Source organism: Morus notabilis, unplaced genomic scaffold (genome assembly GCF_000414095.1).
Source record: "Morus notabilis unplaced genomic scaffold, ASM41409v2 Scaffold2224, whole genome shotgun sequence".
In the NCBI taxonomy this organism is placed as follows: Eukaryota; Viridiplantae; Streptophyta; class Magnoliopsida; order Rosales; family Moraceae; genus Morus; species Morus notabilis.
Window position 1 is genome coordinate 283,121 of NW_010367012.1, and position 19,942 is coordinate 303,062.

The 19,942-nt window shown below is 35.1% G+C and overlaps 3 protein-coding genes across 4 annotated transcripts; 2 read left to right on the forward strand and 1 right to left on the reverse strand.

Annotated features, from left to right (window-relative positions):
- The first annotated feature begins 479 nt into the window (after positions 1–479).
- Positions 480–4,809, forward strand: LOC21395032 (2-alkenal reductase (NADP(+)-dependent)). Its single transcript, XM_010111648.2, has 5 exons — positions 480–859; positions 1,544–1,724; positions 3,333–3,499; positions 3,637–3,719; positions 4,276–4,809. The coding sequence occupies exons 1-5, from the start codon at positions 623–625 to the stop codon at positions 4,652–4,654; spliced, it is 1,047 nt and encodes a 348-aa protein (XP_010109950.1). The 5' UTR covers positions 480–622; the 3' UTR covers positions 4,655–4,809.
- Positions 4,810–5,835: 1,026 nt separating this feature from the next.
- LOC21395034 (probably inactive leucine-rich repeat receptor-like protein kinase At5g48380) lies at positions 5,836–9,245 on the forward strand. The gene is made up of 2 exons (XM_010111650.2): positions 5,836–7,445; positions 7,963–9,245. The coding sequence occupies exons 1-2, from the start codon at positions 6,624–6,626 to the stop codon at positions 8,998–9,000; spliced, it is 1,860 nt and encodes a 619-aa protein (XP_010109952.2). The 5' UTR covers positions 5,836–6,623; the 3' UTR covers positions 9,001–9,245.
- A 342-nt stretch (positions 9,246–9,587) lies between these two features.
- LOC21395035 (mitochondrial proton/calcium exchanger protein) lies at positions 9,588–18,352 on the reverse strand. 2 transcript variants are annotated; one of them, XR_002903400.1, is made up of 16 exons: positions 18,244–18,352; positions 16,735–17,392; positions 16,349–16,661; positions 15,398–15,544; positions 15,203–15,291; positions 14,985–15,083; positions 14,335–14,461; positions 13,220–13,284; positions 12,970–13,144; positions 12,336–12,527; positions 12,184–12,231; positions 11,772–11,918; positions 11,590–11,672; positions 11,096–11,211; positions 10,498–10,683; positions 9,588–9,706 (listed from the first exon to the last, which is right to left on the reverse strand). XR_002903400.1 is itself a non-coding variant. In XM_024174445.1 (15 exons), exons 2-15 carry the CDS (start codon positions 17,331–17,333, stop codon positions 10,607–10,609), a joined length of 2,277 nt encoding a protein of 758 aa, XP_024030213.1. In that variant the 5' UTR covers positions 17,334–17,392; positions 18,244–18,352; the 3' UTR covers positions 10,458–10,606. The 2 variants fall into 2 exon arrangements, 1 of the variants encoding a protein (XP_024030213.1); XM_024174445.1 differs by lacking the exon at positions 9,588–9,706 and having other exon boundaries at positions 10,458–10,683.
- Between the last annotated feature and the right edge of the window lie 1,590 nt (positions 18,353–19,942).

Genomic DNA, 19,942 nt, shown 5'->3' on the forward strand with positions numbered 1-19,942 from the left:
CGACAAGCATATGCATATGCTTGTCGTTTTAGACATTTCATTGGTAATGCTTATTCACCGAAGAAAAAGAAAACAACGAATAATAAAAAAAAAATCAGTATATCCATGTTCAATAGGGTGCGGGTTTAGGCTCATCATAAAAACATAATGGCGTGAGTTTATAAAGATCTTACAATAATCTAAATAAATTATGAAGATCTTACAATAATTAATCAGAATAAAAATTATGTTTATTCTGAATTAAAAAATTAATTAATTAATTAATAAATTGAACCCTTATCCATCTATTCTGAATCAAGCAACACGTGATTATGGTCTTACAATAATCTAATAACAGTTTATTCAAATACATGTGTACATAGAGATAGACAGCATCACAAAATATCGGCGGAGACAAGGCCTTTTAGCATAAAATGATAGTTTGGGGTGATTTTATTTTATTTTTAATAGAAAGGTTAGGTGGGCAGTTGAGCACGAGACTTTCATTGGTTTTTGGTCAAACTTGAGTGGCTCAATCAATTGACCACACAAAGATCAGCATATAAACATGCGAGTTTCTCTTCATTTGGAAATTTTGCTCTTATCTCTCTTATCAAACTTAGTGTAAAAAAAAAAGAAAAAAATGGTTTTGGTGGAGAACAAGCAAGTGGTATTGAAAGACTTCGTAGATGGGATTCCAAAGGAAAACGACATGGAAATCAAGATTGGGAAGATTGATCTTCTTCACCCTCCAAATGATGATGATAACAATAAGGGGTTCATATTGGTGAAGAATCTTTACCTTTCTTGTGATCCTTACATGAGAGGTCGTATGCGTAACTTCCATGGTTCTCACCTTCCTCCATATGTTCCTGGTCAGGTAGTACTATGTCTATTATATATATATATATATATTTCCCATTTCTTTTTTTACCCCCTATTTTTACACTATTTTTTATATTAAGGTAAGAAAAAGTGGAGGGATATTTTTGGTATGGAAGGGAAGGGAGGAAAGAAAGTTAATTTACCTTGTTGCTTGGTATTGCGAGTGATATTTTAAGAAAGTTGATTGAATTCTTCTGCTTATTTTATATGTCCATTTTCCTTTTATATTTTAATGTTAATATTTTAGTAAATTAATGTTTTAATCCATATCTTTTCACGTTTTATTAGGATTTTGGCAATTTATGAGGAGACCCATGAGAGTTTTTTGTCTCTCCTAGTTTCATATTGTGGGTGGTTTTTTTTTATTATTATTATTAAGGATTTATTGCTGAATAACTACTTGAACTTGTGTAATATGTTCAACGGCAATCATGATGATGAGTTTGTTCCTTCTTAGAACCCAACTGACTCAAGTCTCAATAAGGATTTTAGTTACCACTAGTAATCTTTTATAAATTAAGCACATCACTGGATCAATTTTTGCTATTTATTTAGTTCTCCTCGTGATCAATTTCAAACCTGAAAAATGCAGTATAAAGAAATCTAACTGAAGTTCTCAACACTGTAATCTGTTTGTGCTGGTTATAGATTTTCTTAGTAATTGTGTGTTTTGACAAAGGCACTTGAAGGTTTTGGTGTGGCCAAGGTTGTGAGTTCTAGTGATCCAGACTTCAAGCCCGGGGACTTCGTCTCTGGTGTTACTGGATGGGAAGAATACAGCTTCATTCGCAAAAATGAACAGCTGAGAAAATTTGTTCCAGATGATGACATTCCTCTATCATTTCATTTGGGCCTTCTTGGTAATGACATTATCTCCATCCTCTTATAGACTCTGTTTTTTTATTTTATTTTCTTTGATCTGAAAACACTGGATTTTGTCTTGGACTTTCAGTTTCTACCTGAGTGAGTCGTGCATTTTCTTACTACTTGTTTGTGTGCATTAACATTTAGTTCTGGAGTTAGCAAGTTGATAAATTTTCGATCTTGATTTTGTCTTGAAAGAACTAGGGAGCTTTTGCTCATAATACTTCTTAAACAGTGTACTCAAAGTAAGAGCAAATGAAGTATTAGAAGTGAGTTTCACAAACAATAAACTGCTCTTATTGTGAAAGACCTACCTATTACAGCGAATATTCTTTTAAAGAGCCTTAATCTGAACTGTTTAGAGCATGATATAACTTTGTATTGGAATCTCTCTTTTTTTTTTTCCCTGCACTTGATGTCTTTATGTTGAATTTGTTCATTCAAATAAACATATAAGCCTTAGTAACTGTTCTTCAATGGCCTAGTTATGTTTGAGTACACATACTATATTTCTGACTCGAAGATGTGAGTGCAGAAAAGAAAATCATATGGTTTTCCTTGTTATTAAGCCTTTACAGACATCATTTTTTCTTCGAGTAGAAATGGTCACTTTAAACTTCTTTTTTTCTTTTTTTTTTCATTATGGACCATGTGTCTTTAATCCCAGTAATTAGTTTCTAAAATAGTCTTAAATATACTTACTTGCTGATTTTATGTGTAGAAGACATAATCAAGTACAAATTTTAACATTAGTCTCTGGACAAATTCTCAGTCAATTAAGCTACGTTTAGAAACCAGCAGCTTCTTCCGGGGGGTTTTTTTTTTCCTTTCAGCTGGCTTTTCAGATCCCTTTCTGTATCATGTTATTGGCTAGAAGTATGGTTTATGTGTTGCGTATGGCCTTGCCTAAGGGCATATTAGTTGAAGTAGAATCATCTTTTTGATCAACCTCACCCTTTCCCAAATTGTATAAGCTTCTTAAAAAACACGGGGCTTTCTGGATGTAGATGATATCTTTACCTCTATATATTATATAAAGATATTATCAGAAATTTCTTACCATTCCCATTTATTTCTGTATTTTGTCATATTCTTCGGTTCTGTTCTATAGTATCTCCCAGCACCAACTTGTTTGCTGCCCAAGGGCGGAGGGAATTTTGTTAATAATCACCTATATGCAGCTGTACATTAAAACCCATAATCCGTTTACTATTTGCAATGTGTTTATTCTCTTCAAATGCCACGTGTGGTGATGAATAATGGCGCTCTTTTTGGTTGTTTTGGTCATAAACATGGGTAATCTTGACAAATACCCGTTGAAAGTGTATGGGTCAGGATTTTTACTTTTTACTCTTGATTCATAACCTTTTTAGTTAAATAATTACACTAACAAAAGGGTATTTATCAAGGGTAAGGGGTAAAGGTCCAGACTCATGCATTCTTAAGGGTAAATTCTCCATTTTTTCCATAAACATTTCTGTCTGTATTTTTTTTCCTGTCAAAAGAAGACAGCCAGAGAATTATGCAGAATGTGGCTTATATGTCAATATTTATGATATTGTTGTACAAAACAATTACTAAAATATAAAATCTTTTTAATGCAGGTATGCCGGGTTTTACTGCCTATGCGGGTTTCTTTGAAGTGTGCTCCCCTAAGAAAGGCGAGACTGTTTTCGTTTCTGCAGCTTCAGGTGCTGTTGGTCAGCTTGTTGGCCAACTTGCTAAATTGCATGGTTGCTATGTAGTTGGAAGTGCTGGTTCAAACAAGAAAGTAATGCCCCTTTCTCTTAACCAAATGTGAACATTTCTATTCACGAGTAATGCTATACATATCATACGATAAAAGCGGCAATATTTCATTCCCAACAATATAAAACAAAAGTATAAATAAGAATTTTTATTTGCTAGGTTGATCTGTTGAAGAATAAGCTTGGCTTTGACGAAGCTTTTAACTACAAGGATGAACCGGACTTGGAGGCAGCTTTAAAGAGGTAATTAATTATCAAATTGTCTTAAATCCGTCTTCTTAGCATCAAACCTACTTTCAATCCACGAACCTTGCATGCATAATGAGTGGTTATTAGTGTATTATATTCTCATTAAGTAAAAATGTAGTACACATGAGATAAATTTTATAACTCAAATGAAAATTTGCAGATACATCACACATTAGGTTAACATGTCATCCACGTGTTGATTTCCATTCACATATTCACAGATCAGTTCAACGCATACTTTTGCAAACTGCAGTTTCACATCATATTTTGTTAGTCTTGAAAAAATTCATCAAGCAATGTAATATTCTTCTTCGTTATCAAATGCGTACATATCTTCACACGTCTTTCGTGCTGCAACTTTTGTTTTATATTAAAGAATGTATAAGTGGCAACTAGGCAAACTCTGCACCTAAAATTTCTGTTAAAGGGAGTTTATACAGAATTATAAAGAATTCGTCAAGAATCAAATAAGAAAAGAAAGACGCCTTTTTCAAATCTAACTAAAACTACAAAGGAATAATCTTTCATGTTGCACTGCTTACTTCAATAGGTACTTCCCACAAGGCATCGACATCTACTTCGACAATGTGGGAGGGGAAACACTCGATGCAGTGCTCGCAAACATGAGGATTTTCGGTAGAATTGCGGCTTGTGGAATGGTGTCTCTAGCCAGCCTCTCTGGTCCGCAGCAAATGCGCAACTTATACCATATCATACCAAAACGTATCAGGATACAGGGATTTCTACAAAGTGATTACTTGAACTTATTTCCACGTTTCGTTGAATATGTGACTAGTTACTACAAGCAAGGAAAAATTGTTTACATTGAAGACACAAATGAAGGCTTGGAAAGTGGTCCATCTTCTCTTGCTGGCTTATTTTCTGGGAAAAATGTTGGTAAGCAGATCATTCGTGTGGCCCATCAATGAGTTTCATTCGCTTGGCCCATCAATGAGTTTCTGCTTTGAGATGATTATGTACACTCTTAAACACTTGCAAACAGGGACAAAGCCACAAAAAATTTTCAAAGGATATTATTAAACCTAAATTTTGAATGGAATAAAATGAAGTTCATTTTACCCTTTCCCTTTATTTTACTCTTTTTATTTAGCTATATGCATTCTTTTTTCTTCTTCTTTTTTTTCTTTGTTCCTCGTGATAGGTGTGATTTATTTGGTTTCCTAGATTTGAGATTATGTGGTATAGTTAAAACTAAGCACTAAGGACGTAAATGAAACTTTTTAGAGATACTATGGAAAATTTAGAAGTATAATTTTTTTTAAAGAGAGATAAAACAGAGAAAAGGACGATTAAAATGAAAACTAAACGGTGACAACTTTTGTTATTATACAACGAAAATAAAGACACTAAAATGGCAGAATCAATAGCGTCTTTGTTACATCATAATGAAAACTAAAACCACGATAAAAGTCCCAGGCGAGACAAACTTACACTTTTAATGTGGTAACGACTTCTGCATAAGAGAGAGATTAAAATGAGTGGCGCTGCATTAAAACAGCGAAGCCGCTGAAAGACCCCCGGAGCATCAGATCGAAAGAGGCACGCACGCACCACTAGTGCAAGCACCCACCGAGAAATACCATTTTTAAATAAATATAAACCTCGTTCACACATCAAACATAAAGTGATATGAAAACTTCAAAAGCGACGATGTTCATCCAAATTTCCACCAGAATTCCCAGTGTGAAAAAGGGAGAAGAAAAAGGCCACCATAACCGTGACTTCACACTAACAATATGAGTGGAAAGAATAGCATTTTCTTCTTCGGGTGACCAACGACCACTATCTATATACGTAAAATGTATGACCAAAACAAAAGACCAAACGACCAATCAGTTTGTTATGTTATCAACTTCATTACCCGGAAAAATGCAAAAAAGTAATGCCAAACTTCAAAGAGTCCCCACCACTAGTCCAAGTCTTCTTCTTTTGGCCTTTGAATTTTCAAACCCGAAACAACAACCTTTAATTCTTTTCTTTTTCTTGTCCTATTGACTTTTGCGTACTGGGTTTTGTTTGTTTAAAAACAAATAAAATAAAATAAAATAACTTGGACGAAGAAAGTCTTGGTCACTCCCACAACAAGCATTAAAGTCTTTGGTGATGTTTCCTTGCTTTTTCTTACTTTCTTTCTTGATGAGTAAGAGGGTCTTGTACGTTTTCCAGTGTTTGGCCTTTTTTTTTTTGTTATTATTTTTTTTTTTAATCCTCTGCAGCGCGGTGACTGAGTCAGTCATGTATGGACCATTTTATAATCTGGGCATTTCACAATTCTTCCTCACTTCAAAGCCAAAGGTACCAACTCAAAATGAGAGAATTTTTGGGTTTTTTTAATCTTTAGCCTCTTTACTGGGATATCTTTTTATTTGTTACTTTTTTTTTTCAGTATATACTTCTATATGCGTCTATTTTATTAGAGGAGTTTTCTCTTCTTCTTTGATTGGGAAATTGTCTCTTTTTCTTTGTTTTATCCTCTCTCCAATGGAAGTTTGAATTTTTAATTCGTTTTCTTGGTTTGTTTACTAAGCAAAAAAGTTGTCAAGTGGGATTTTCTGCTCCAATTCTGAGAACACCTTTTAGTCGCAAGTCATTTTTGTGTGAAATATCTTAGCCTTTTATTGGGATTTTATCTTTAGCTTGTGTGACAACTTGCGGCAATCATTTTAGACTTTTTTATTGTAGTTCTGTCATCTCTTCACTCCAATAAAAATTTGATTCTTTTTTCTTTTTTCCGTTTTCTTTGCTTGGTTTTGTTTGTTCCATTTAGGAGAACCAGAGAATAACCACAAAAAAGTTGTCAAATGGGGTTTCAATTCTGAGCAGGAACCTTTTATTTGTACTTCATTTTGTTTGAAGAATCTTAAGCCTTTTAGGCAAATGGCTTTGGCTTTGATCTGGTCTTTGGTGGTTTTACTGAGTATTAGTAGTATTAGTTTAAGTCATGCCACTTTGAATGACATTTACTGCTTGAAAACCATAAAAAAATCTTTTAACGACCCTTATGGCTACTTGGCCTCTTGGGATTTCAACAACAATACTGAAGGCTTCATTTGTAAGTTTATTGGTGTGGATTGTTGGCACCCTGATGAGAACAAAGTCCTGAATATCCGCCTCTCAGACATGGGTCTCCGAGGCGAGTTCCCACGTGGAATCGAGAATTGCACTAGCTTGACAGGCTTAGATCTTTCCAACAACATCCTATCGGGGCCTATCCCTTTCGACATATCGAAAAGACTACAATATGTGACATCTCTTGACCTTTCTTCCAACAATTTTTCCGGCGAGATTCCACTTAGTCTCGCGAATTGTACTTACCTGAACGTCCTTAAACTTGAAAACAACAAGTTAACGGGGAATATACCTCTGCAACTTGTTCAGCTCGGTAGGCTCAAAACGTTCAACGTCGCCAACAATCTCTTGACAGGGCCAGTCCCTGCTTTTCCAAATTCTACAGCCAAGGCGGATAGCTATGCCAATAATCCAGGACTTTGCGGGGCGCCACTGAGGTCATGTCCCGTTATGCAGAAGAAATCTCGCAGTGGTGGTGTTGTTGCTGCTGCAGCCGCTGGTGCGGGGGTGCTTACCGCTATTGTTGTGGCCTCTGCTTTGTACTACTTCTCGCCGAGAGTTATGAGGAAGGAGCATGATCCTGAGGGTAACAAATGGGCAAAGAGCATTAAAGGAACCAAAGGAATCAAGGCAAGTTTTCTAGATAAATAATTTGCTCATAATATATAGTGTATGTTTGCTGATATAGGAGGGTTCTTCTTTTCTTTTTGATTTATGACTATCAAAATTTTCTCTATAGTATTTGTGATATAGAACTAGAGAGATAAGAGATAGAGATGAGAGAGAAATAGAATCAAGAGAGATTAACGAAACAATGGAAGAAAAACGAGAGAATGAGAAGAGAAATTTAGAATTCTAGAGAGGGAACAAGAACTCGAGAGAAGTCTGAACTCTCAATATTCGTTCATCAACCAAGTCCGAATTGAGAACATAATCACTAGACCTATTTATAGAGAAATAAAACAAAATAACACGACAGATATGACCAGATGAACTCAACCAAATTCTAAATAATCCCGGTATATACACATTCATCTTTAATTTCTAATTTTATATTTTTGTATCTCATCAATTCTTGGTTTTCATGACCATGAATATTTGATTGCTTATATAATATGCTAATAGAGATTTGCATGTGATGGTTCAGGTGTCGGTATTCTTGAAATCGCTTTCGAAAATGAGGTTTAGTGATCTCATGAAGGCAACTGACAACTTCCACAAGGATAACATCATTGGCGGCAGCAGGACTGGAACAATGTACAGGGCAATGCTTCCTAATGCTCAAGTCCTCATAGTTAAGAGGCTGCAAGACTCGCAACATCAGAAGAAAGAATTCGCTTCCGAAATGAACACATTGGGTAGCCTAAAACACTGCAACTTGGTTCCTCTGTTAGGCTTTTGTGAGGCGGGAAAGGAAAGGCGTATCGTGTATGAATACATGGAAAACGGGAGTCTGTATGATCAACTCCATCCTTTGGAATCCGAGGCAGCCAGCAACATGGACTGGCCCTTGAGACTGAGGATCGCAATTGGAGCTGCGAAAGGTCTGGCGTGGCTTCACCATAACTGCAATCCTAGAATCATCCATAGGAACATCAGCTCCAAGTGCATTCTCTTGGACATGGATTTCGAGCCTAAGTTATCTGGCTTTGGCCTTGCAAGGCTGATGGACCCCATTGACACCCATTTGAGTACTTTTGTGAACGGTGAGTTCGGAGATTTGGGTTATGTGGCTCCTGAATATCCCCAGAAGTTGGTGGCAACTCCGAAAGGCGATGTCTATAGCTTTGGAGTGGTTCTCTTGGAGTTGATCACAGGAGAAAAGCCAACTCATGTGACTAAAGCTCCTGAAAGCTTCAAGGGAAGTTTGGTGGAGTGGATTACCGAGCTGTCGAGCAAATCTCTCCTCAAAACTGCCATTGACAAGACTTTGCTCCAAAAGGGTTTCGACAACGAGAACGAGCTCACCCAGTTTCTCAAAGTCGCTTGCAACTGTGTATTGCCAACACCAAAAGAGAGGCCTACCATGTTCGAAGTTTACCAGCTTCTTCGAGCAATTGGTGAGAAATACCATTTCACCACAGATGATGAGATCTTAGTTCCGACCAACAGTGATGATGCCTACTTCCCTGATGAACTCATTGTTGCTCGGGAGAATGATCACAGTCCGCAGAAAGATGAGTGATTTATCAACACAGAGAGAGAGAGATGAGCCTATCTACTACGTTATGCTTCATGAGCAGAGACCATATGCAGCTGTGATGAGAAGCGATTGTATGCCTGTGCCATATATTTTTCAAGTTTTGACTGCCAAGTGTGTGTATATACAAGTCAATTTTCTCTCCTTTTTTTTTTTTTTTTTTGGAAAGATAGTCTATTCACTGTACCAATAGTTTTGGAAAATAATAATATCACGCACAACTTCCAACTTGTATTTGCACAAACACCAGCAACAGAAAACCCAAAATTCACTACGCAAAATTAACTTTTTTTTTTTTCGGGGTCCTCTGTACTCCTTGAAGCGAAACCTTTATCATTGGTTTTTTTTTTTTTTTTTTTTGGAAAATATACCACATAGCATATTTAATATCTATATTTAAAGTAAAAAGTATATTTTTTAAATGATAATAAATTATAGCATATTATTAATTTTCATTGTCTTTTCCAAATCTACCCTTTTTATTTAGGGTTACATTATTGTTTCTTCTACCTCAGACTCAACCCAGCTCTCTCTCTCTCTCTCTCTCTCTCTCTCTCTACATTATTGTTTCTTCTACCTCAGACCCAACCCAGCCGTCCTCTCTCTCTCTCTTTGCCGATCTGGTACCACGACCGCTGCCATCTTCGCCGAAGCTCAAAGAGCCACCGCCATCGTGCTGGAGCTTGGAGATCTACTATTTTTTTAAAAAAAAAAATATGCAAAAATTTACTAAACATCCTACAAAATATGCTATTTCACTAATTTCTCTCTTTTTTTTTTTAATAATCTTGACAAATATCCCTTAATTCATAATTTTTTTAGTCAAATAATTACACTAATAAAAAAATATTTACCAAATAAAAATTCATACTCATACACTCTTAAGAATAAATTTTCTGTATCCTGTCATCCATTTTACTTTCCCAAACAACAGTTATATTTTCTTCACTATATTTATAGATGTCGTTAATTAACTCCTCTTAATATTCCCTTCAACTTTAATTCTTTTTCTGTACTTTCTTTTTACCAAAATGGCGCGAGATAGATTTGATGCGAGGAATTCGTAAAGAAATAGAAGAACATCCCTAAACAATATACAAAACACAAAGAAGAATTTTGAGAATATGCCAAAAATCAAATCTTGAATCACGATGAAAAATTGGCACATTTCGAGAGACAAGTGCACCAATCATTTCATTAGATTAAAGAGACGCGTGTTTCAAGCCATAGACAAAATACCTTTTTCCCAAACAAAATAATCAACAAATGTCATATACATGCGATCACAAAGCCTAAAGGAAAAGCATTATTAAATAAATAAAATTGATTCTTGCTTTGATGCAAGATTGATTAAATTATTATGTTGGTAACTAAGAAATCATTCCTATAACTAACTACAAAAGAATCTATATATATATATATATATATATATTTTTAAATGCCCCAAGGGTAGAGATAAAACAAATGGCACTAGAGAAGCACCTTAATAAAAATATAACAGATGCCCTGAACAGCCACCATCTTGACCGAAATTATGCAAATCGCTTCCTCTTATCATCTTCTCTTTGGCTTAGGCATCATCTCTTAACAATTATCTTGCGTCCATAGAATCAGCATCTTCTTTTGAACTGGCTAATCTGACAATATCTTCCACTAGTATTTTTCCGTCTGTTTGAACAAGTTTGATGTCAATACAACGCTTGAACAATGTTAAGATTAAAAGCAGAAGCAAAGGTCACTACGAGTATTGAGATATTTTCATTCCGCAAAGCAATTCATTCGCAGATTCGAGTTTTTAATTCGAATTGAGATGTGATTTTATGTTAGAGCTTTTTACTGTAGTAAAAAAGTTAAATGTGACTGTTTCTGAGAGCTTTTTACTATAGCAAAACTCGAATCGGTGAAATGAACGGGACAAAAGAAGTTGAAGCAGAAGGACATTATAACAAATCATTAACAGAATGGTGGCATCTCAAATATAGATTGATGTACTTCCAAATTATGGTATAACATGCTGACATACTTTTTGTTTCTCATAGAAAGACAGGTATGGTGATCCGAGGAAAGAATATATACTGACCTCTATCCTTCGAAAGGTTGTTGATAAGTTCGTCTATGCCCTCTTTCCCCAATGTATCCTTAAGATAGATAGCGGCAGATGCAACCTCCTCAGGAGTCACCTTCCCATCATAATCCCTGGTAATGACAATAGTAGTTTTATTCTCATCAGTTATTCACATCTTTAGAAAATAACGAAATTGCAAAAGGATAACAGAAGTAAGCGGTTCTTTTATTGTCACCATGTCATGACTAGAGTTTCAGCATAAAAGGATAATTAATAGCCAAATGGACTTTCAATGCGAAAATTACTTGTGCTATATACAAGTTTCAGCATTTTTACTATATTAATAGCTAAATGGACCCAAAGCTGATTTATAAGATCACTTGGGCTGAATTATGCCAAAAAACTTTCTCTAAAAATTGTTGGACTGTCCGAACCTTTTAAGAGTTCAACTGCCCTCGCAGATTAGAAATCTTAGTGGTCATATATCCGAGGAAGGGAAACAAACAAACCTGTCAAGCAACCGCCAGCGATCCCCAATTTTTGCATCAACATCATCAATTTCCTTTTCTAGCTTTTGCAGCATAGCATCAACCTGACATTTGCATGTATAAAAAAAAAAAGAAATAATAAATAATATCAGAAGAAGGAATATGAAGCTTATCAAACTCAAAATTCCCTCAAATTTAATTACCCTGTCTGCAAGTGCTGAAGAAGCCTTGTCACTCAGAGCCATCCCGGCAGCGTGGTCACTGTCCTTCCTCGCAGCTTTGTATGCCTTTTTAGCTTCTTCTTCACCTTCAGTTCCCTCCTTATCCACCATATCATTATAAAGCTCTATCTGAGAATGATTGTGACAACAGATTAATATAATAAAGGAGAATAAACTAAAAGATATAACAATCTCAAACATTTGATAGATTTGCCAGAGAGCAAAGATTTTTCAACCAACTCAATTTATTTGGGACACCATACCGTGAAACCACTTTCCTTTCTTTTCTTGTTTGGTCATACAAGGGCAAGTAATTGGTTTCTGAAATTCTTAGAATTGATGGAATTCAAAAGTTTAAATATATACATATATATAAATATATATATTAGTATACCTCCTTTCTAACTAGTTTCAAGAACTCTTCACGCTCCAGCCTGACTGACTGAAAGTAGTAGACAGTGAAAATAAAAGATTAGAAAATAATCTAACATATAAAATAGAAAACACTTCACCAACTTAAACAGATAATCAATTATATATCCTTACAGATGCCGAGGCCAAAACAGCCAATGCACGACTGAGTTCACAAAGCTGTCCTTGCTTGTCTAATGTTTTTGCTCTTGCCCGTTCCTGTGCTTCTCTAGCTGTTGGAATAGTCATCTCTTCCAGAGCCACATCCGGCTGTTTACTAATAGATTCCTTCAACTTAGCCTGCTTTTCTTCCTCTTTCTCTTCCTCCTTCACAATACACGCAACAATAAAGTTTTAGATCATAGACTTCTCAAATATTAGCAAACTCATATTCCAATGAAGCTCTTTCGCATTTAGAAATTCCAATTGCACTTCCCATAGAATGCAAAATTAAGTTGTGTTGCCTCAATTGCATATACAAAAGATTTAGCCTCAAGAAAAACTTTTTAACTGAAATTTCGTAATAACTCATCCATCTAGGGAAAAAAAAAATGCACAGCTTGAATTAAAGTAAAAATTAAGAAATTGGCTAAAAAAATAAAATATAAATAAAAAAATGGATCAACATCCTGCCGGCAAGAGCCAGTCGGCTTAACAAAATAGAAATATGAAGTTTCATTTCTTAAAGTCCCACTAAAGATGCAGACATTAAAAGAAAAAAATAAAATAAAATAAAAAGGGAAGAAGAAGAAGAAGCATAATCACAAACCTTGATCAGCTCTTCCTGCATTTCTAAGACCTCCAACTTTCTCCTTCTTTCTGCGACAGGGTCTTCAGATGGCAAAGCAGTCACCCCAACAGTATCCACGACCTCATCTGGTAGAGAGGAAAGTGTAGCTTGAACAGCTTCCTCCGGCGTCACCTTGCCACGCACCGAGAAAGCTCTGCAGAGGTTAGCAGATAATTACACAGAGCTCTATGTCTTGAAACACTGAGAAACAGATATTGCCCCAAAATACCTAGAAAGTATCAAGAGGGATGACGGTACAGATTGATTGAGAGACAAATCCAACCAATCACGCAACTGCAAACAAAGTGAATATTACATGCACGAACAAGATGAAGCTTTTGTTTACCACTTATGCAAAAAAAAAAAATAATAATAATAATAATAATAATAAAATTACTTCACTCGACAAGATATGGCAGCAAATAGCACTGTAAATTGTGCACTAAAGAAAAACCTGATCAAAATTCAGTAATTATTGATCGACATGAGATAGTTGTACAATGTCAAAACTTGGGAGTTTGCAAATCAAGTAGAAATCGATGAAATCTCATAACAACAACAACAAGCCTTAATCCCATCTTGAGTGGGGTCGGCTATATGAATTTTACTTTTCCACGCAGCTCTGTTCGAAATTAGACTTTCCTGAGGGCCTAGATCTAGAATGTCATTCCTAACTACTTCGGTCCACGTAATTCTTGGTCTACCCCTCCCTCACTACCATATAACATAGCTGGGCGGATTGCAGTCCTAAAGAACTTTCCTTTCAACTTAATAGGCATCTTGCCATCACATAAAACTCTCATAGCATTCTTCCACTTAACCCACCCTGCCTTAATCCTATGTTGAGCATCCTCTTCTATATCTCCTTCGTACCGCACTATAGACCCAAGGTACCTAAACTTCCTAGATGCCCCAATATCCACACCATCTAAAGAAATTCCATCACTCTGATTACTTGAGTTACTAAACCTACAATGCATGTATACAATGCATGTATTCAGTTTTCATCCTATTGATGAAATCTCATAACAAATCTCATAACAGGACATAAAACAATATCAAGGTTTTTGTCCTCTTAAGAGTATTTCGTTCAGACCTAAGCTTACATTACTGCACATCTTCTAGAAGAGGTTGCAGCCAATCAAGCTTGAATGGCTTGTTGATATCCCTGATAGTAACTAATGAGTAAAAACTATCCGTACTAAAGACATTGTGAAATTACCAAGAAACTTGTTCCATCCATGAGTAAGAAAATATCACAGGGAATCTTTCAATTGAAAAGGACATATCTCGATCTATCTTCAGTCAAGGAACAAGATGAAGAAATGTAGATTAAACACCAACCTCTTCCCGCATTTCCTCCACTGAGCGTGATCCAAGTATACCCCGTTCTCGACAGGCTGCAATAAGCTCTTCTTCTGAGAGGGACTCCAGTCCCTCAGCTTGAATCAGCTTATCATCATCCTTGATCCTGCCAAATAATAGTAATAACAAAAACAAAACAAAAAATTGCCGAAAAAAATAAATTCAAGAAATTTGTAGAGAATTATAAAGATCTATTGTTATTCACTTCTTTTTTGCATCACTTGAATGCGCAAAATGACTAAATAAACAAAAGAAAAAGGAAAAAAAAAAAGAATAAACTTCCTATCTACATGAAAGGCTTACTGCTATGCACAAAGTTCCATAATACTTTAACTTGGTTACTTAATGGATTATATTTTCATTGTTAACGTAAGTGGGTTGGTGATGGTCAAGTATATGAAACATGTAATCAAATGAAAGTCAAAAAGAAAAGCTATTTTTAGACACATGATGCACCAAGAAGCAAAGAGTAACCAGTAGAGAATAATATCAATCGCGGACCAATTTTAGATAACACTTCCATCTAGTGGTGGAAAATGAATCTTAACTCTTTTGTAGTACAATCAAATGAGAATCTTATTATATGAATAAAAGAGGAAACTATAAATATGAAAAGAAAAAATTCGTACTTTTGCAGTCTTCTACGAAGCACATAACGCAAATATGAATCTGTTACATATGACAATGGGGTAATACCCATATATTTGCACATATTCATTAACCGTGGCCTGCATGCAGCAACCAAAAAAGCAAGTTTGTCAAGCAACAATATAACATAACTTAGACGATAGAGTCTTGTCAATAATAAGTTCCCAAATATTGTCAATTTAGTAATAGAAAATACAACCTGCTAATGTTATCTAAAGTAAGTTCATCATTGAAAAACTTGGCAAAGCCTAAAATCTCATCATTAGAAACGCGCTCGCCTTTTCTAACCTGTTGAACGGCAGAATAAAGCCAAACAGTAGAAAGGTCAAAAATGAAATGAAAAGGTAGGTGCTAGCTTTCCTTTATGAAATGGGGAAAAAAGATTAAAACCCACCTTGTTCATAAATTCATCTAGATCTTCTGCTGTATTTCTAACTTCTCCACTTCGTGAGGTTTGGATTTCCTTTGCCATTTCTTTTACTGTATCCTGAAGGAACCTTGCATACTGTAGTCTTGCATTTAGCTTTCTTTTCAACTCCTCCTACAGTTTAAGCATTTTGAAGGATATAGAATCATCTTTGTAGATGAATAATAGCCTGGTGTGTGGGGAGAGACAAATTGAGCATGAAAGAAAAAGGTATACATGTGTAAAAACATAAAAATATGGGTTGTACAAGTCACGCTAGCCTGCATTCAAATACTATGGCAACACAAGTCCAAGAACCAAACATGTGATTAATGCGATTGTTTTTTGAAACTTGCGCAATGGGAGCAGAGTTCAGCTCTAATTCTTTAGCTGTAATATTGTTGAAGATATATGGAGACTCTGGATTTTTTTTTTCCCGAAAAAGTGAAATACTCAGCTTCATTGAGGGCCTCAACCGACAGAGTCTTTTCAAAGAATTTCCATTCTCTTTGATTGCTTTGAGTTGAAAAGATATCATGGGGGTAATTAGTTGTTTGAAGTGCTTTTTGTTATTTTCAGTTATTTTTTTCCTTTTTTTATTTTGCCTTCTTCAGGACTTTTTGTTCTCTTTCCTTTCTACTGATTTCAGTTTCAGTAAAGCAAGTATCTTTTTTTTTCGAAAAAAAAAAAAGGACAAGAAGCTGTAGTATTGATGATAAAGTCCTATGAAACCACCAAAAACCAGGCATCTATGTCTATGTTCCCTGTGAGTTGCGATTTGTCAAATAGTCTCAAAGATCTTGGTCTAGATCCACTTAAAACTACTGACTTCAATGTTAAAAATTAGCCAATAAAACCATCTGCAAAGAAATTAGAGTATAAAACAACCAAACGAACTATACAAATGGAAAGATTCTAATGGTTGTCAAGAACCAGTACCTGCTCTAGCACCTTGTACTTGAACTGGGATGGCAAAATGTTGGGGAAAAATGTAATGATTACTGGCACCAAGAATTCCAAGAATGGAACTCCAACAATAATAGCAAGTGGGACTAGTTTGAAAATATCGGCTGCAGTTCGGATGAGCTGTTTCAATTCCCTTCTAGAAAGACTCTTGCCACTAGCAAGCTTCAACAGCAATCTTGAGCTAATCCTTACATCAGCCCAAAGGAGTTTTGTACCCAACCAATAATGCTGCATTGTTGATTTAAATTCGTCCATCCAATGATGAAGCTTCTTCGCCCAGTCCTCCCTGAAATATAATACAGTTACTAAACGCATTATATGAGATCAAGCACAACACAATGAGGAATAAATTTCCAAACCTGCTCATGGAAGCGACAGCTTTTAGAGCAGGACCAATCCCCAAAAGCATGGCCCACATTCTCATCGTTACAGATTTATCACTCTTTGGAGATTCCTGTATCTGCTTGGCCTTTGCTTTCGCTTTTACAGTGCTCAAACCTTCAACTGCTTGATCACATTCCTCGGGTGAAGGTTCCGTTTTCTGTCCTGAAACCTGCTGTTCATTTCTACGATCACCGCTCCCAAATTTGGGTTGACCAGCTGTTGCCATGGAAGTATAGCGTATAGATTGCGAAGTCCACACAACTCTCGGAGAAGAAACAAAGTCTTGCCTTCCAACTCGATTGCCCAAAGTTGATATGGTGAAGGAGTAACGCCTGAAAATTTCTGCCACTCTAAAATCCAGAGGATCATTCCAGAGAGCTGAAGTCGCATCTTTATCGCTTCTATCACCAGTAGTTGAATGTAGATGGCTTGAAAACAAGCTCGCCGTTTTTAATTCACTAGATTGCGACGGTTGCTCGCGCTCAAAAATAGAGGAACCCCAAATCAAGCAAGAAGGCTGATTTAGTGAATTTAAGATGTATCTCTTTCTTCTCAAGATTGCTCGCGAAGCCATTATCTACTACAGCGAGCAAAATGGCTACAAATCTCATCCGACCGCTCGACTTAGCCAGTCTGTGCGTTATTGAAGGCAAAACTCATAAATATGAAAAATGAGATTATGAGATATCTTGAACATGTGATCAATCCGTGATACATATAAACGTGTTCTTCATTCAACAATATTTCCTAAAATCATACACTTTAGCGTTCTTCAACAATTTCAACCAGAATCAACTCCTTCAAATTATTTATTAAAAAAAAATGCTAGCAGTACCAACTTGTTTACGAAGCTTGGACACCAAGTAATGTAGCAATACACTTGTCAATATCTAATTGGTTAAACAATATATGCATATTTTTTATTTAAGAAAACCCTTATACTGATACCGAAACCAGTGCAACATGACGATCAAACTAGAAATTAGAAAAAAGGAAAAAAAAAAAAAAAACGAAAAGCAAATATATCGCATAAAATAAGCCAATTACATCTTTCCAATTCAAAAGAATAAAAGAAAATGGGAAGTCTTCAGAATAATCAAACTACTCGAGCAATATATGCATAATACCATTTACCGATTATATATCATAACAAGTCAATTTGGGATTCAAAATTTGGTGCCCATTAGCATTAAGTGGATAAATGCAAAAAAAAAAAAAAAAAAAAAAAAAAAAAGACACCAACAACAACAACAAGCGTATTGTATTTCATCATCGATATACACACATATATATATATATATATACATATATATCTCCTATTAGGATTCATGATTTTGAGCGCGCAATTGTGCGAATTTAAGCGAAAACTAGAAATGCGAATCAAAAGCGCGAAGATGACTAGGAAAACGAATCGGAAACCAAACAAACAACTCGAGTAATAATAATTTAAAAAAAGAAGAAATAAATGAGATTATGATGCGTACGCTTCGAAACTCGTTGGAGTCACAGGGGAGGAGAGAGAACGGGAGAGGTTTTGGTTGTTGGAGAGAGAGAGAGAGAGAGAGAGAGAGAGAATGGGCGCGTGAGGGTTTAGACCGGAGAAGAGAAATGGTAAGATGTAATAAGGAACTGTTTGTTTAAAGTAGACCATTCACTAGATTTCATCTGATTCTTCCAGATATCCAACAGATCCTCTTTAGTCTTTTTCTTTTATGTAAAAAGAATCAAGATCAAGAAGATGCAATTACGTAATTATACCTTTCGCATTAGCAAAAAAGAAAAAAAATCAAAAAATAATAATTTCAATTCATCTTAGGATCAAAATATGAGTTCTAAAATTAAGAAGTTAAAATGTAAATTTTTGAAAATTAAGGGATTAAAATGTAAATTTTCTGAAAATTAGGGTCAAAAATAATTTCAAAAAAAATTGATGGATAAAAAAGGTCATTCTTAAAAAGCTACGGTAAAATGTATAGTTGACTGAAAATTAAGGTTTCAAAATATAATTTATTAAAAATTAAAGGGTCAAAAAGGTAATTTTACAAACAATATAAAATTTGTCTCGACCACTCATTTTTTAAAAAACTGTAGTTTCACGTTAATTTTAAAGCATCTTACGAATATAACCCTATCAAATTCAGGGGACGTTTGTATCCTATATTCGTCACTGATTCTGAATCATAATTCATGTTTTTTTATAGTATTTTTCTCTCAAAAAAAATATACATAAAATGAGAATAGTTCTGAATCATGATTCTGAATCTATGAACTAAACATTCTCTCAGTATTTTTTTAAAACTCGATCCTGACAAGTGATAAAAGAGGAAGATGAGAGAGAAAGTTACGAGAGAATTAAGAGAAATAGCGAGGGAGAGTTTGCTTTGTCAAGCGCCAATATATAATAATATCGTAATATATACACAAGTAATATGTTTGTGATCGTGATTTATGTAGATTAATAATAAATATTCAGCATCTCCATATCCAATTAATTATGATTTTGAGTCTTACGAACGAATAAAACAAACTCACTTTTTATGCACCACAAACATAACAAAATGCTTGTTTAACACCATTCAGTGTCTTTAAGTTGGTGAAGAACTATGGATCTTGTTAGTAAAACTAACAGAAATGCTACATGATGTATTATGCAGTTAGCAATACATATTGTCAACTTAGAATTTTCTTTAAAATTTTTCTAGATAATAAATAAAACTAGAATGGCATACAATCTTATCATTTATATAGATTAAGAGCGTATGACGCGCGATCTTATCTTTTCTTTTTCTTTTTTTTTTTTTTTTGAAGTATGACAAAATATTAGTAACTTGATACAGTATCAAAATAAACACAGTACTGATGTTATAAATAACAAAAGCATCTACTGGTGGAAATAATTTTGCAAAGCAGCATCCCATTCCCATTTTTAGTTTCGCCCGGTCCGGGTGCTCTTGCTTACGTCCATCAGGCATTGCTTACAGATTTATGACGTACAGTATAATTATACTGGAACCAGCATTCACTCAGCAAAACATAAATAAAATATTACAACGAGTTATGCTTTATTTTGAACACTCAGGAAGAGCAGAGCCCATAAGAAGTTACATAATTGGTTATGTGATGATATGTCATGCATTATTGTTTTGTGAGAACTAGGAGCACTTTAGAATGTATATTCAAACC

What these genes read in the sequence shown, in the direction of transcription:
- LOC21395032 (XM_010111648.2), top strand. Translation starts at nt 623, where the DNA reads ATGGTTTTGGTGGAGAACAAGCAAGTGGTATTGAAAGACTTCGTAGAT. An exon ending in ATTTCATTTGGGCCTTCTTG is followed by an intron (nt 1,725 to 3,332) that starts GTAATGACATTA and finishes TTTTTAATGCAG; the next exon opens with GTATGCCGGGTTTTACTGCC. An exon ending in GTGCTGGTTCAAACAAGAAA is followed by an intron (nt 3,500 to 3,636) that starts GTAATGCCCCTT and finishes TTTATTTGCTAG; the next exon opens with GTTGATCTGTTGAAGAATAA.
- LOC21395035 (XM_024174445.1), bottom strand. Translation starts at nt 17,333, where the DNA reads ATGGCTTCGCGAGCAATCTTGAGAAGAAAGAGATACATCTTAAATTCA. An exon ending in CTTCAGCACTTGCAGACAGG is followed by an intron (nt 11,673 to 11,771) that starts GTAATTAAATTT and finishes TGCAAATGTCAG; the next exon opens with GTTGATGCTATGCTGCAAAA. An exon ending in CGCTGGCGGTTGCTTGACAG is followed by an intron (nt 11,212 to 11,589) that starts GTTTGTTTGTTT and finishes TGTCATTACCAG; the next exon opens with GGATTATGATGGGAAGGTGA.
- LOC21395034 (XM_010111650.2), top strand. Translation starts at nt 6,624, where the DNA reads ATGGCTTTGGCTTTGATCTGGTCTTTGGTGGTTTTACTGAGTATTAGT. An exon ending in AAGGAACCAAAGGAATCAAG is followed by an intron (nt 7,446 to 7,962) that starts GCAAGTTTTCTA and finishes GTGATGGTTCAG; the next exon opens with GTGTCGGTATTCTTGAAATC.